The sequence below is a fragment of the Onychomys torridus genome, chromosome 21 (genome assembly GCF_903995425.1).
Source record: "Onychomys torridus chromosome 21, mOncTor1.1, whole genome shotgun sequence".
NCBI lineage: Eukaryota > Metazoa > Chordata > Mammalia > Rodentia > Cricetidae > Onychomys > Onychomys torridus.
In genome coordinates, this window is record NC_050463.1 from 9,267,142 (window position 1) to 9,282,365 (window position 15,224).

Sequence of the window (15,224 nt, forward strand, 5' to 3'; positions counted from 1 at the left end):
ATACTGCAAGTGATTTCCTTCTCTTGAGAGACAGAAAAGTCTACCCCCTCCTCACACGGTAGCAATAATAAACCAAAGTAAGACTTCACTCAAGTTCACCATGGGAACCAAAGAGTTTATTGGATGAAGGTTGCTTACAAACATGTAGGTGACCTCAGAACAGCAGCACTGAAGAGACTTTACTCAGGATTGATGGTTGCTTCCCCATACATGCATCAGTGAGTCTCTCTCAATCAACTTTCATGCAGACTATATACTCTCACATCTGGAGACACCAAGGCCAGAATACTAGGTCAGAATTGCAAACAAATTGTTGGAAATTATGGCTTGTTTCTCAGGTGAGAGTCCATTAACACTCTCTATTCATCCTCTGTGAGAATCAACAAGCTTGTAAGTAGTCATGGCTGATCATATGAAGATGATAGCTGTTTTTCTCAGAGGACTGTGTCCCAAAGCAACACAGTCATATTTACCGTGGTGCTATTCACAATAGCCAAGTTGTAGAGTCAGCCTCAATGTGCCTCAATGGATAAAGAAAATGTGTTTTATATCACCCATGGATATTTTTCTATTTTGAAATAGAATAAAAGCCTATTGTTTGCAAGAACAAAGATGGAATTCAAAGACAACATATTATGGTAATTAACTGAGATGTAGCAAGAGAAATATTAGAATTCTCTATTGTGTAAAAAAATTAAAAGGAAGAGGAATAATTGTGTACAGGAAAAGTGATTTAGTAAAGGGTGTCAGTGAGGATAAGTGAAGGGAGGTGGACATGGTCAAATATGTGTGTATGTATGTATGTATGTGTGTATGTATGTATGTGTGTATGTATGTATGTATGTTTTCTGAAAATTTCCCAGTGAAATGCAGGTACAATTACTATGCATTAACAATATTAACAAAATTATTTTCAAAAGATCAATTCACACAGAAGAATGGTGACATGAACCTAGTCCATGTGTGGCCACATTGGTGTGATGATTGTCCTTGGTTAAGAAGCAGGAGCTCAGGTTGTGAGCACTCTCAGTGAGTCAGTTATGCTGACTTCCAGCTTCATCCTATAAGAAGTAGACATTTAGAGATAAACAGAAATTCTCTCCTTAGAAACTGAAATTCTAAAACATGTTGAGATAACAGTACTTTGTTAAGGTCTAAAGCTTAGAAAACACAATCTAGTATCTGACTTCTGAATCCCACACCTGCAATATTTATCATACTTTATCTTTTTACATGGCATTAGATTTATTGTGGTCTCTCACATTTTCCTAGGTAGTATCAAACACATCATCATTTAATCTTTGTGATGAGATTGATATTATCTTTATTTTACAGAGAAGGACTCTGAAACAAAGAGACATTAAATGCCTTGTCCAGGTCACATGTCCTAGAAATGGTATTTGAACTTAAGTGTTTTGAATCCATTTAAATATAACAATGGCAGGCCATTTAAATACCACAGAAAATCCACTGACGTTATAAGGATTAACATGGATCTTCTATACTGAAACATAACATCTAAACATGGGTTTCTGACTAGTGTTTGGATCATTTTTATGTAGCTGGTTCTTGAAATTTGACATTAATTAAATGTAACAATTATAGTAGATTACAATAAAGAAGAATATTCTCATGGATATCATTCTGATTCTCATTCAACTACATTTTTGTGATGAATAGATCAAAGTTCAGGCAGACTAACCAGTGTGGTGGTTTAAATAAGAACAGCCCCCATAGGTTCAAGTATTTGAGTTCTTGGGCCCAAGTTGATAGAAGTAATTGGGAAGGTTTAGGAGGTGTGGCCTTGTTGAAGGAGGTTTGCCTCAGAAGGAAAGGCTATGAGGTTTCAAAAGGCCATACCATTCCCAGTGTCTTACTCTCACCACCTTGTGCTTATGGATCAGGATGTAATTTTTCAGCTACTTCTCCAGTGCTATGCCTGTCTGCCTGCTTGCCTGTAGCCATGCTCAATTTCATGATGAGCATGGATTCCCCCTCTGAAACTGTAAGATTCTATTAAAGTCTTCTATAAGTTGTCTTGATCATGATGTCTTATTACAACAATAGGAAACTAAGTAAGTAGCCAAGTAGCCACAGGAGCACAAATGTTATCTCAGCAGATTTACCATTGACACATCACAGAGGTACCTGTCTGAGCATGCTCAGTGTTTCATTATTCAATATAACTAAGATACAGAATCTACAGAAATAGTTCCTGTCAGATAAATAATGAAAATATGGTTTGCATACATATTGAGCATTATAGAGCCACAAAAAGTTTTCTCATATTTTTTTAAAAAAAGATGGAGAAGCTGGAGAGATGGTTTGACACTTAAGAGCAACAGAAGCTCTTCAAAGAATCTGAGTGTGATTTCTTGCACAACATGGTGTTTCATAACTGTCTGTAACTCCAGTTCCAAAGTTTCTGATGCCATCTTCTGACCTCTGTGCACACCAGGTACATAGACAAAAAATACTAAATTACATAAAACAAATTAATGATCTTTTTCTTTATTTCTTTTTTGTGACAGGGTTTCTCTGTCTAAGTCCTGGCTGTCCTGGAACTAACTCTGTAGAACAGACTAGCCTCAAACTCAAAAAGATCTGCCTGCCTGAATCCTGGTATTAAAGGCATGAATGACCTCCACCCAGGTATATATGATTTTTTAAAATAAAAAAAAAACATGGATGGAGATGGAGAACATTAATTTTAGTAAAATGTACTATAGACATAGAAATTAACACAATATAAAGAAAAATCTGTATTTTAATGTTGAATGCCAGCTAATGTTTAATACAGAATAAAAACAGCTAGGCCAAGAGACACATTAACTAGATGTAGTATTTGATTTTAAAATGTTACCTGTATGATAGAAATATCACAGTGAACCTTATATTTATTATCAATCGATTTGTTCATCAAGAAGAAAACAAACAAATTTGGAAAGTGACTGAGAAATAACTAGAGAGAGGAAGGGTTTGTTTTCTTTCATGGTTCAGTGTATAGTGCATTATGGGATGAAAGGAAGTGTGGTGGGACCAGTTCGCATGTATAGCAATGTGAAGCTGACTCACACATCCAGGAAAATCAGGAACCATAGAAAGGGGATTGTTTACTATTATATATTTTTCTTTTTCCATTTTGATTCAATATAATACCCCATCCCAGCAGAAGGTGCCACCTATGTTCAGTGCATCTTTCCTACCTAATTATATCACTTTGGAAACACTCACACACAGAATAACCAGGTGTAAATCTTTTGGGTAATCTTAAATCAAGGTAAGTTGACAATGAATATTACCTAGAAAATAAGAAAGGAAAGAAAAGCATGGAGAGGGGACAAAATAAGGGAAAAGTAAGGAAGGCAAGTAAAAGGAGGGGAGGGGAGGGAAAGGAAGAATAGAAAAAGAAGGACAAGGAAAGCACAGTCTCCTTGCAGAACAGTGCATGTTTCTCTGACCTGACTGTCATGATAGATCTCTCCAGTCTTTTGAGTGAAATTTGGTACCTTGTGCAGACCTTCTTTAATAGAGGCATGAAACCACACTCATTGAATTTTATTGTCATTGGTTAATGCTGCACATTTTTTCCTTCCCTTCAAGAGAATCATTATACTCATTTGTCGTTTGTGTACTCTGTATCAATTTTTTTTGGTGTGTGTGTGTGTGTGTGTGTGTGTGTGTGTGTGTGTGTGTGTGTGTGGTTTATGTGTGTGAGTGCAAGTGAACACATGCCTGTCTTCCACATGGAGGTCAGTGGACAGCTTCAGGTGTCACTTGTAGCCTCCAACCTTGTTTGAGACAGGGTGTTGTGTTTGTTGCTGTGTTTATCAAATAGTGCTCCTGAATGTCTGGACAATCTCCTGTGTCTGTCTCCCATCTTGATGCGAAAAATTGAGTTGATACATCAGCTTTACATGGACACTTAGAAAGTGAACCCAGGCTCCCACTTGTGTATAACAAGTGCTTTATTTACTCACTAAGCCATCTCACCAGTCCTTTACCCTTAAATAGATTATTATCTGTACTAACAGATCCAGTCCTCTCCCCTCAAAGAGACTATTATCCATATTAACAGATCCATGGACACAGCATACCACCATAGCCACAAAAAAATGAGCTCAGCAGCAAGACTCTCAGTACTCAAGAGTCTGTGGCTTCCCAATAAATTGCTCAGTCTTTTCTGATTATATATACAAAATGTCAATGGGTAATTTTATCATGCACCACCTTGGAGTCTTCATAACTCTCATTGAAGTTCATTGTTGTACTTTGAAAGTAAGCTGTACAGGAATTTGATGGTACAAGCATAAGGATAGTTAGAAAAAGTGGTGAAAACTGATAAATAACTACATAGCAATAGCTAACTTCATGTGTATGCACTCAAGTGTTTGTATAGGTGCATGTGTACATGGGTATACACACAAATGGAGGCCAGAGGACAGCCACCAGTGTCATTTTTTCAAAATCCTTTCATTTGTAACAGTATCTGTAACTGGTCAAGGGCTCACCTACTCATCTAGACCAGGGAGCTCATAGAGCTTCGACTCTATCTGTTCAGTGCTGAGATTACATACATATACCACCATGCCTTGTTTTTTGTTTTTTTGTTTTTTTTTCTGTAGGTGCCAGGGAGAGAAATTGGGTCTCATGTTTTCAGGCAAACACTATACTGAATGTACTTTCTCCCAAACCCACAATTGCACAGATCTTAGTGCCTTTGGGTATGGGAGAGTGGTGGGTCTGAGTGTGACTCTTATCTGCTCAGAAAGTTAGCATAATGTAAGAACTCAATTCTATGTCTCATAGGAGCCCCAGTGAGCCAGAAGCAGGAACCTTCTTAAGAAGGGTCCTATTTTTTTTTATTGGCCATATTTCTCAGAGGAACATAATACTTAGAAAAATATTGATTCACAGAGTCTATGGACAAACTCCCATAGATGCAGGGACTGAAACAGTCATAAAAAAATAATATATAGGGAGGGATGTGAGCATAGAAAGTCCATGTTCTGATATGGAGTGAAGAGCATAGCAGAGGGTGGTCAGGGCCTCACTAGGGAGAAGGAAGATTAGTTATGTGTCTTTTCTCAAAGAAAAGAGGTTGGAAAGTGCCAAGGTAAAGGGTAGGGAAACTCTCAGTTTACAACTCACTACAAAACTCAGGGAGATCACTGATTTTACCAGAGGCTGAACCATCCTGAACTGCTTTACCAATTTTTCATTGGTTATGCCTAATGAGTACTGACTTGAGTCTTTTGAAGTGAATGTATACATACTCATGATAGTGAACAGAAAAAAAGGGAGAAGAGATTGAGAGAGGAAGAAGGAATATAGAAAGGAATATTGAAGAGTAAGGAGATGTAAGTGGAGTAGAAAGAGAAGACAGGATCAAGAAAAGAAGCAAGGAAGGGAGGAAGACAAGAAATTAGGGAATGAAGGCAGGCATTTGAGTGCCGAATCTACAAGCTGTTGGCTGTATACTGTAGGCCACATTCTTAATTTCTTTTTTCAAGGAACAAAGAGGAAACTAGTTTGCATGAGAAACCAGATCAAGTCACAAGAAGCCTTCCTGGGGAGTTGAGCTTACCATTTTGGTATGAGTAGTAGAATAAGACATCTCAGTGCTTTCATTTTCTGCCCCTTTCTGCATCTTATAAAACCACTTCTTATATTCCATTCGGACCTGGAAGTTTGAATGAATAATTAGAAGCATGGCTCACACCTTGAACCTGGTTCAAGGAAAGGGAATCTGCATAACATGGGATACAAAAGACATGAATGCCAAATCCTATTCATTGTTTTTCTGCATATATTTGAGCATGTTAATTTTATTTAAATTCAGTTTCTTCCATTATAAAAAAGAATCTATGTTAAATACCCAAAGGATTTGATGATGTTGATAGTGGTGATAGTGACACTGATGATGATAATGAAAATGGTGGTGATTAATATAATTGTATGATTGTCATAGTGCTGAATGTGATGGTAGTGATGGTGATAATGAAGATAAGGATTGTCATAATGGTCATAATGATAACCATAAGAATGTTGATGATAATAAAAATAATGCTAATGATCATAGTAGTCACAGTTAGGGATGATAATGGTGAATATGATGATTATATAATATGGTGACAGTGACCAAAGTGATAGTCATGATTATGATGATGATGGTAGTAATATTGATGATGGTAGTAAATATGATGGTGATCATCATAATTATGGTAGTGTTAATACTGAAAATATGATGATTGGTGGCAATGGTGATGAGAATGATGACAATAAGGAAGATGAAGATGGTTATAATAATTATAGTGGTGATAAGATGACCTTGAGGGTGGATGTGATAGTGATGAGAGTGAGCAAGACAATGATAGGATGGTGATGGTGATAGCAATGGAGATGAAGAGGCAGAGCATGATAAAGTGTATAATGGGAAAAGTTTACTGAGCAATAGATATATGTGAGGCACTTAATAAGCAGCATAACTTTTAACTTTCACATGAACTTAATAGAAAAAATCCATCTTTAATATCCAATTTAGTTGACATAATCTATCCTACAAAAGTAACATTTAATAGTATACATAAAAGTGCATAATACAATTCCACAATATGCTTTTTTAAAATAATTGTCTTGTTAAAAATAGATTTGAACTTTTTACTCTTCAATATTATTTCACAAAGACACCCACATTGCATTTTACTTCTGTTGAAATAATTAACTTAAAAAAGTTATAGATTGCCATGCATACTAGATCCGTTATATAGTGAGTCCTTCATTATTAGAAAGCTTACCAAGAGCAGAATAGCCCTTTATGAAAAACTCTTGGAAGTGAATCAAGGTAGGGTAAGGATTTTTAAAGTTAAAAAGCTGTAATCATATCAATTAGTTGCAGGCCAAGGGGCTGTTTTACAACCAGAAGGAAATAGGGGGCCTTTAAAAATCTGTAAAACATCACACAAGATTCATTTGATCTGTAAAACATCTTATAAGCATCTTTTATCAGAAGGTAGAAACTATTTAATAACAAGCCTCCAGAGGGGATAAGGTATGTGGTCAAGGTAACCTAATTTTTCCTAAGTCATTTCACTGTGTAGGGGGAGTACCAAATTAGAGGAGGCACAAAATATTGAAAAGGAAATATTTGTATTATCACTTTAACTGTTGCTATTTACATGCAACAGCAAACAAACAAAAAGTTCACCAAAGATTGTTGTTAATAGAGATAAAATTATAATCAAAGTGACACTCACAAAAAATGACATTTGCCTCTGGATTATATTGTACTGTGTTATAGAATCCTAACCCTTCCAGATGATAAGGTATACTCAGAGAGAATAGGTATCCTCCTTGAGGTCACAAAACAAACTGCTAAATGGAAGAATTGAGGGTGAAGTGGATTGTGCCAAATATCTTAGTATTACCCTATGCGATACAACTCACAACAGGGGAACTACCCATCATCTCCCTGGTGAACTGAAATTTGATCATGAAGTTTGTTTTGAATAATCAAAGGAGTGTAGAAATGATATCCATAACTGCTATGTATAAGCTTTAAGATCTAAGGTGTGGTTTACATATATTCTCCTTCCCATTTATATGAGACAAATAATACCCCACATTGTGTCCATAACCCAGGCTAAATCACTGTCAAGTGAAAAGTTTTTCATTTCATAAAGACTAATTCAACCAAATGACTATTATGTACAATGGACAAGAAATAAATCTTAAAATTTTAAGCTACCATGATTGAAAAATTGGTAAGAAAGTACCATTTATTAATGCAGCATAGCCCACTTCATTTTTACATGCCATTAAGAGGTATGCTTAGATGCTGACAAGATACAAAACACAATGTGTGAAATATCTAGGTAAAACTTAAAACTACCTTAAATAAACGAAGATTTCAAAATTAAAATGAGAAACTCCAAGAATGTGATCAAGTGGTTTAAGAGAATTTTGGTGCTAGTTTGTTAAGAAATGAGGCAACCTTACCTGGCGATTAAGCAGACAGTGTATCACAAATATCAAAACCCCCTGTAGGACATTGATGATGGTGAATAGATAGGCAATGATTAATTTCACTGTCTTCCCAAATTCAATGACCATAAATAAGCCAATGCCCCAAGAACATCCCAATACAAATAGATGAACAATGGCTTTAAATGTCATCATCCTGGAAGAAAACAATGACAATAAAGTTATATACTGTTCATCAGGCTTTCACTATATGTTAAGTTAGCATTGGTGGAAACCATATTTTTATGTGTTGTGTTATGTATTTTGGAAATATTTTGTTTATTAAAAAATGTATCTGGGGCTGGGGATTTAGCTCAGTTGTAGAGTGGGTTCAGTCCTCAGCTCTGGAAAAAAAAATGCATCTGTCCTGTCTGTAAAATGTGCTGGGGCAATGGTAGTGCAGAACTTGTGTGAGTGACCAACCAATGACTATTCCAACTTGAAGCTCACACCACAAGAGTGATCCCACAAGTGTCATTTCCTGGATGGCCAGGAACCAGAGGCAGGATGGGCCAGAGACCCCTGATAGAAACAAATATGATTGCCAAACAAAATAGTCAATGAAATGTTTCCTCATGATATTCTGTTAAACTTATAGATTGGTGCCTAGCCAAATTGTCATCAGAGGGGCATCATGCAGCAACTAATGGGAGCAGATACAGAGGCCCACAGGCAAACATTAGGTGGAGCCAGGGAAACCCTGCACAAATGTGGAGGAAGGATTATAAGAGCCAGTAGAGCAGAGGATACTATGAAAACATGGTCCACAGAATCAATTATATGGAGCTCACAGGGATTCCCAGAGACAGAAGCAATAAACTCAGACTCTGTACAGGTCTAAGCTAGGTCCTCTGCCTATGCCTTATGGTTGTGTAGCTTGGTGTTCTTGAAAGAGTCCCAACAGTGGGAATGGAGTGCTCTTGGGACCCTTTTCCTCCTAGTGGGTTGCCTCACCTAGCTTTGATATGGGGGTTTGTGCCTAGTCTTATTGTAGCTTTTTAAGCCATGTTTAGTGGAATCCCTGAGAAGCCTGATCTTTTTTTAGAAGGGAAATGGAAGGGTAATGGATCTGGGGAAGAGGAGACAGGAAGCAGGGACTGGGAGGAGTAGCTGGAGGGAAAACTTCAGTCAGGATATAATGTATGAAAAAAGAAAAAAAGAAAAAAATTATAGCAGCTCATACTTGAGGAATTTTGGTGTTTTTTAAAGATGTTGAAACAGTTAATGTCTATGGGAGTTTTTATTTAGACTGCATGAATTTTCCATTATGAGAAGGCTGTGAGCCTGTGCGAATAAGGAGTAGAATGTAATGGTTTAAAAGTGAAGTGTTTGGGTATCAAGTTAATAAGGATTGAAAATGTGATACATCAACTGTCTACTTAGTAGGAACTAAAATCACCTCATGTCTGCTTCTGAGAACACCTGTGAGGGTGTATTAAAATTAATCTGGGAATGTCTGTGATGAATTTGTCTTTATTACAGTAATTGAGGAAGGAGGCCCTGCCCACTGTGGGCAGCATCATCTGCTGAGCTGGGATGCTGTCCTATATAAAATGTATAAAGGGATCTGTATATATGCATGCACTCATCCCCATATTCTTTCCATTTGTGGATGAAGTATGGCCAGGTACTTCAAGATCTACTTTCCTTGACCTCCCTATGTTTGTGGACTATACACAGTTCAAGACCTGAGTGGTAAAATAGGTTCTTTCTCCCGTAACATGTACTGAACAAAAATTAAATAATAAAAATTTCTTTAGTACATAACTAAAGAAGTACACTGGTTTATTTGAAATACAGAATTTTCTTACTTCTTCTATTCGTTGTCCCTAATTATGACCAGGGGGTGGGTATGTTGTCTACTTTTGTATGTTTTTTGTGTCTTTGCTTGTTGATCTGAGTATGGAAGCCAGGGCTTCATATATGATAACCAAGAACTCTTATCTGTGAACCACAGCTAGGCCCATTATCATATTTTCCATCAAGGGTTTCTCCCCTAGAAAATGTTGCAATGGTAAGAGCTGATTCTGGTACATTCTTACTTGGTGTCCTGAAGAGTAGAAACTTCTTTATTGAGGGAAGAAATTTTGCTTCTCAAAATCCATATAGTTTGAAAGTAGAACACCAGGTTTATCTGTGGGAATGGCATGAGAAAATGTAATTGAATTTTCTTTTAGGATCCCTTATTCATATAATACAAATTTGGTTGGATCTGAGACTAATTCTCCAAACAATTCATGCTCCATAAGGATTTCATGGACATTCTCTGATGTATTGTGTACAGGAAACATTATATCTCCAGTTGCCTTCATTTCTTGTTTAGTTTTCTGTTTATATTTTATTCAAAATAGGACATTTTAAAAGTAGAAAGCTATTATTCATTCCTGACCTAGGCAAAAGGTATTAATTAATAAGTTTCTAGAAAATAGGAAACCATCTTGTAGAAACAGAGTAGATGGATGTTCACTCAATATTTTCTGATAGTACAAATAAACAAATGAATCTAGAACTTTAAAAACAATCCATGGTGGACTGCTATATTATATATTTTAAATTGCAATAGAGGAGCCAGAAAGAATAGAAGAGATGAAGGATGGGGGAAGCTGCTGGGGAATGCTGTCTTCTGTGTATGACATGCTTATTGTGCTCATGAAATCACAACCATTGTGATTATCCACACAAGACCCACATAAGATCAAGCCAGTAAAAACTCCAGCATGGGTGAGGAAGGAACTCTTGAGGTTTTACCACAACTAAGGAATGAGTGGCCTTGATAGGTAAAATAGGAAAAAGCATTAACATTTCCTTTTGTATATAGTCACTGATAAGCTAGGCCCTGCACCCATGCACATATGGGCTGTATTAGATTGACTTAGTTGGATATGTTTTTTTAAAAAAAGAAGAAGAGTATGTCAAGTTGTGAGGGAAAATTGAAGGGAAGAAATAGGTGGTAAATAGAACTATAGTTCCTTGTATAGTTACATAAAATTCTCAACAATAAAGTTGAAAAAAATCAGCTAAAGGGAGATAAGCAAATGAGGGGTAGATGAATGATGACAATATATTCAGGAACAAGGTCCTTTCAGACTAAGCTTTGGTTCCACATCTTCACTTCAGTTCCAATTAACACATAACAAGTGCATTCTATTTTTGGCCAAGTGAGTGTAGGCACATCCACTCATAACATTCACCTACCAAGATAATGGCTGCTACTGGACCCAAGAAGCTCCAGATGAATGCTCTATGAATGCTGAGCCAGCAGCTGTGGACAGGAGATAAGAGTTAGATCTTTCTCACTATAGGAGTTGAGCAAAGGACCTAAAGTGTGATCTAACACTGTGCAGAACCATTATTTTCAAGCTAGATTTCAGATGAAGTCCTTGTCTGACACAAGCTGAGTGCATCAGCTTTTCCAAGTCTGAAGTAGGAAGTGATCAAATATGGTAAAGATTAAATGACTGGAGAAGCAATAGGGTATTTAAAACTTAGTAGTTGTCATTTCTCTAAGTTTTGTGTTATCAATTTTGGATCTTATTCCTTCTCCATTAGACTTTTGATAATTTCTTCAATATACACAAGATAACTTTTTGGGATTTTTGAATGTTTCAAATATTTAAAACAATTTTTTACATCTTAGGAAGATTGTTTCTCTCTGTAAACATGAACAGTTCTCCATTTGTTCTAAACTTTTTAGATTGGTCATTCATGAAGTTTCTCATCTGCAAGCTGTAGTTAAGGCTAAGTGTGATGAAACATGTAAATTTGGGGTCAAAAGTCAAGACTCCTTGAATGTAGCTGTCATAATAACACTAGTAGAGATAATGAGACAGTCAAACCAATAGTTAATTTTAGGCTAATTCTACCAGCCAAAATTAAACATATTTTCATGTACAAAATACTCTACTTCTTGAAGACTGCCACATTTTGTCATGGAAAATGTCAATAAATCTAGTAGAACTTTTTTTTAAATTGGGTCCTGGCATGGAACTATGAATCTGATAACTATTCTGTACCATAGTCAATGTATACAATACAGTAAACATCTGCTCTTAAGTTAACTTCTTGCATTGAAAATTACAACCATGTTGCAAATACAGTCATCAACTACTTATATTTTGTATGCAGAATTTTACTGAAACTCAGTTGCACTCTTTCCTTTGTATGTCATCAGTGGCTGCTTTTACCATAGAAATGTAATATAAAGTTATTGCTACAGAGACTAGTTGGTCTATAAACCTAAGATATTTAGTGTTTGGCCCTTTATTGAAACAATTTGCCTGCTCCCAATATTGTCTACCATTCAGTCTCCAAGATCATTCTGATGAGTGTGGGGTTCAAGCTGAACACAAGGTATATCTCTCAATCAAAAAGAATTAATGTGGCATTTTGTCACAGGTTTATCAACTTCCATAATCATGGAGTTATACTGAGAGACACACAAGCAGCAAACCAGCCTTTGGTAATTGGTATTTTTCTTCTCATTGTATACTGTCATCCAGGGAATTGATCTTAATATCTACCTACTGTTTGTGGTTCCTAGAAAACATAGTCAATGGGGATTTAGTGTGAGACTGTGGGATTGCTTTAGCCATTTCTTAATTTCATAAAGTTGGGTTCATATTTTTTTATGTCTGTGACTTGTTGGTAAAAGGAGTTCTCATTTTACAAAAATTCTCAATGTGCATGTGTCCCTGTGTAAGCGCAAGGTTCCAAACAGCCAGCTCATGCACTAAGGACAGGTCCTGGTCCCACAGACTGGGTGCCTCCCAAACAGATCAAGCTATTCAATTGTCTCACTTATCCAGAGGGCCTGATCTAGCTGGGGGCTCCTCAGTACTGAATCCACCAGGTTTAAATGAATCCCCAGGGGTGTCTTGGTCCTGGAGGACATGGGCATGGAGGGGAGGGGCTGGAGGAAAGGTGGGGGTGGGGGCGGGAGGGGGGAGGATAGGGGAACCCAGGCTGATGTGTAAAATTAAAGCACATAATAATAAATAAAAAAAATTTAAAAAAAATCTCAATGTGATCAAACACCAAATCTGCTGAGGATTTCCATTAGACTATGGGTTTAAGAATTACAAAATATGGGACAAAATATATGGACCAGTTGTGAGACTTTTCACCTTGTGTGCACAAAGACCTGGGTTCTACCCTAACCATTGCACAAACTGGATGTGGGGCTGAAGGCCTGTCATTTAATCACCTAGGAGGTGGAGCCAGGAGGATGAGGAACTCAAGGACATCCTAGACTACACAGTGAATTTCAGGCCAAATCTGGGATACATGAAACCATGTCACAAACAAACCAAAATTCAGTAAATAAAACAGGATCTATTTGTCATATATATATATAATTATGGACAACAAATGGCATCTATAAAAGGACAACTTTTCATGTTATAGCTACAATAAATGTTAACCAAAAACAGCAAAACAAGACACTGAGAACTGACACTATATAGATTTGCAAGACAGTAATATACAGACAGGCGGTTTTGAAGAACAATATGAAAAATAGAAGGTTAGTTGTCCAATGAGAAGTTTGGTGTTGAATTTACATTTCTACATTTCTACCTTGCACGCTCTATGCTTACTGGGTGTGTGTTCCATAATTTTTGTGGCCAGCTATCGCAGACACGGTAACAATAAAGGCAGGGATTCCATAGCCTACAGGGTACATGAACCTCTTCTTGAATCTTCCCGAGCTGCTGTAGTTGGCCACTTTAAGATTCCTCACAGTGAGAAAAAGGTGTAGCCCTTCCAGAAACATCCACATGAATGAAGCCAAGTAGAGGTAGTGCAACATTCCTGCAATGAGGGAGCACAGCACCTAGGAGAGAGAAAAGAGTGTGGGGCAGATGCAGGTTGTACATGTTCGATTCTCGGTGTCTTCTTTTCGCTGTGTATTGGCCTGGGATCTCAACAGTATTAGCTAACACTTCCTGGAGACAAAACAAAGCACATTGGGGGAACCCTTTATGGTCATTGAAATGTACTTTCCACATTAATCAGGTCAGAAAATGCCAAGGAGTATAGATATTGTCAGAGCATGCCTCAAATTGGTAATTCACAAGGGTTTGTAGACCCATACTCCATTGCCCTGGAACTTTAAACAGAATTCTATATCATGGGCTCTGGGCTGCCTCCTGGAGGTTTTTAGGAGAATCTCCTGCAGTTGTTTATGCTGGGTACTTTCTTGAAAGCAACCATTCATTGACACTCTTTCCATATTGGTTTTATTTTCCTTCCTAGCTGAATGTGTCTTAGATAAAAGGAAAAAAAAATGTTCATTAACTCTTTGTTGCAAAATCTGTGTTTAAAGAAAATGATAATGAGACCCCTGAGAACAACATTTGCCATTTATTAGTGCTGCATAATACAATAAATGTTCTCTCAGGATGAGATTTTATCACTTTCAGTAGATGGACACCCAAGTTTTTATCTTGTGTTTCACTTTCTGAGTTTTCTTGTTGTTTGTGTATATTTACTTTGGGGTTTGGTTGTTTTTGCAAAGTCTTAACATGTGAAGTAACTTCTCTATCAGTTTTCATCATACCCAGCATTCAGAAACTGCCACGGGGAAATTTCAAGTATTCTCACCACACAAGATATTAATCTTTAGAGAGAATGCATGTTAATTAGCTTGATCTGGCCTCTGTTCAAGTGATGCAAAGCACCTTACTGAAGACCATAGATTTCCTAATAGACAGATGTTCCTAGCTTCTGCTAGCAATAGGATGTCAAAGCTCAAAGGACCACTTCTGGGAATACTTCCCTTTATACATCAGCCTGTGACAGAGGAGCAGAGACAATGAGAAGAAAACCCTTGTCCTTCTATACAGAAACCATTCACAATATCAACAATGAACTATTGATGAGTGGTGGGCCCAGTGTAGCAATCTCTTCTTAATGAGCCCACCAATTTTTTGTGTTTTTAATTATTTATTTTGAGCTAGAGTCTCACCACATTGCCAGGGCCAGCCTCTGACTTACAATCCTCCTGTAGCTTTCCAAGTAGCTGACTACAGAAACAAGACCTTGCATTATTATTTTAATTGGTGCTTATTAATTTAACATGGTCCTGTGGTATGTTATAGCATTTCAACATGTGTACACAGCATGAGATAATCAAGTCAGAGACATTGACATATGTATCACCCAGACATTTATCATTTCTTTGTACTGGTGCTAGAAATATTAAA

At 37.0% G+C, this 15,224-nt stretch overlaps 1 protein-coding gene across 1 annotated transcript in view; it reads right to left on the minus strand.

The window, feature by feature from the left end:
* Positions 1–1,015: 1,015 nt before the first annotated feature.
* The window catches only part of Adgre3 (adhesion G protein-coupled receptor E3), a 39,667-nt gene continuing 25,458 nt past the window's right edge, over positions 1,016–15,224 (minus strand). The window contains exons 12-17 of the mRNA XM_036170495.1: positions 13,617–13,852; positions 11,218–11,284; positions 10,065–10,156; positions 7,999–8,179; positions 5,588–5,683; positions 1,016–1,061 (exon numbers count right to left, since the gene is read on the minus strand). Of these exons, the coding sequence (XP_036026388.1) occupies positions 1,035–1,061; positions 5,588–5,683; positions 7,999–8,179; positions 10,065–10,156; positions 11,218–11,284; positions 13,617–13,852 (699 nt within the window). The 3' untranslated portion in view covers positions 1,016–1,034. The remainder of the gene's footprint in view (positions 1,062–5,587; positions 5,684–7,998; positions 8,180–10,064; positions 10,157–11,217; positions 11,285–13,616; positions 13,853–15,224) is intronic.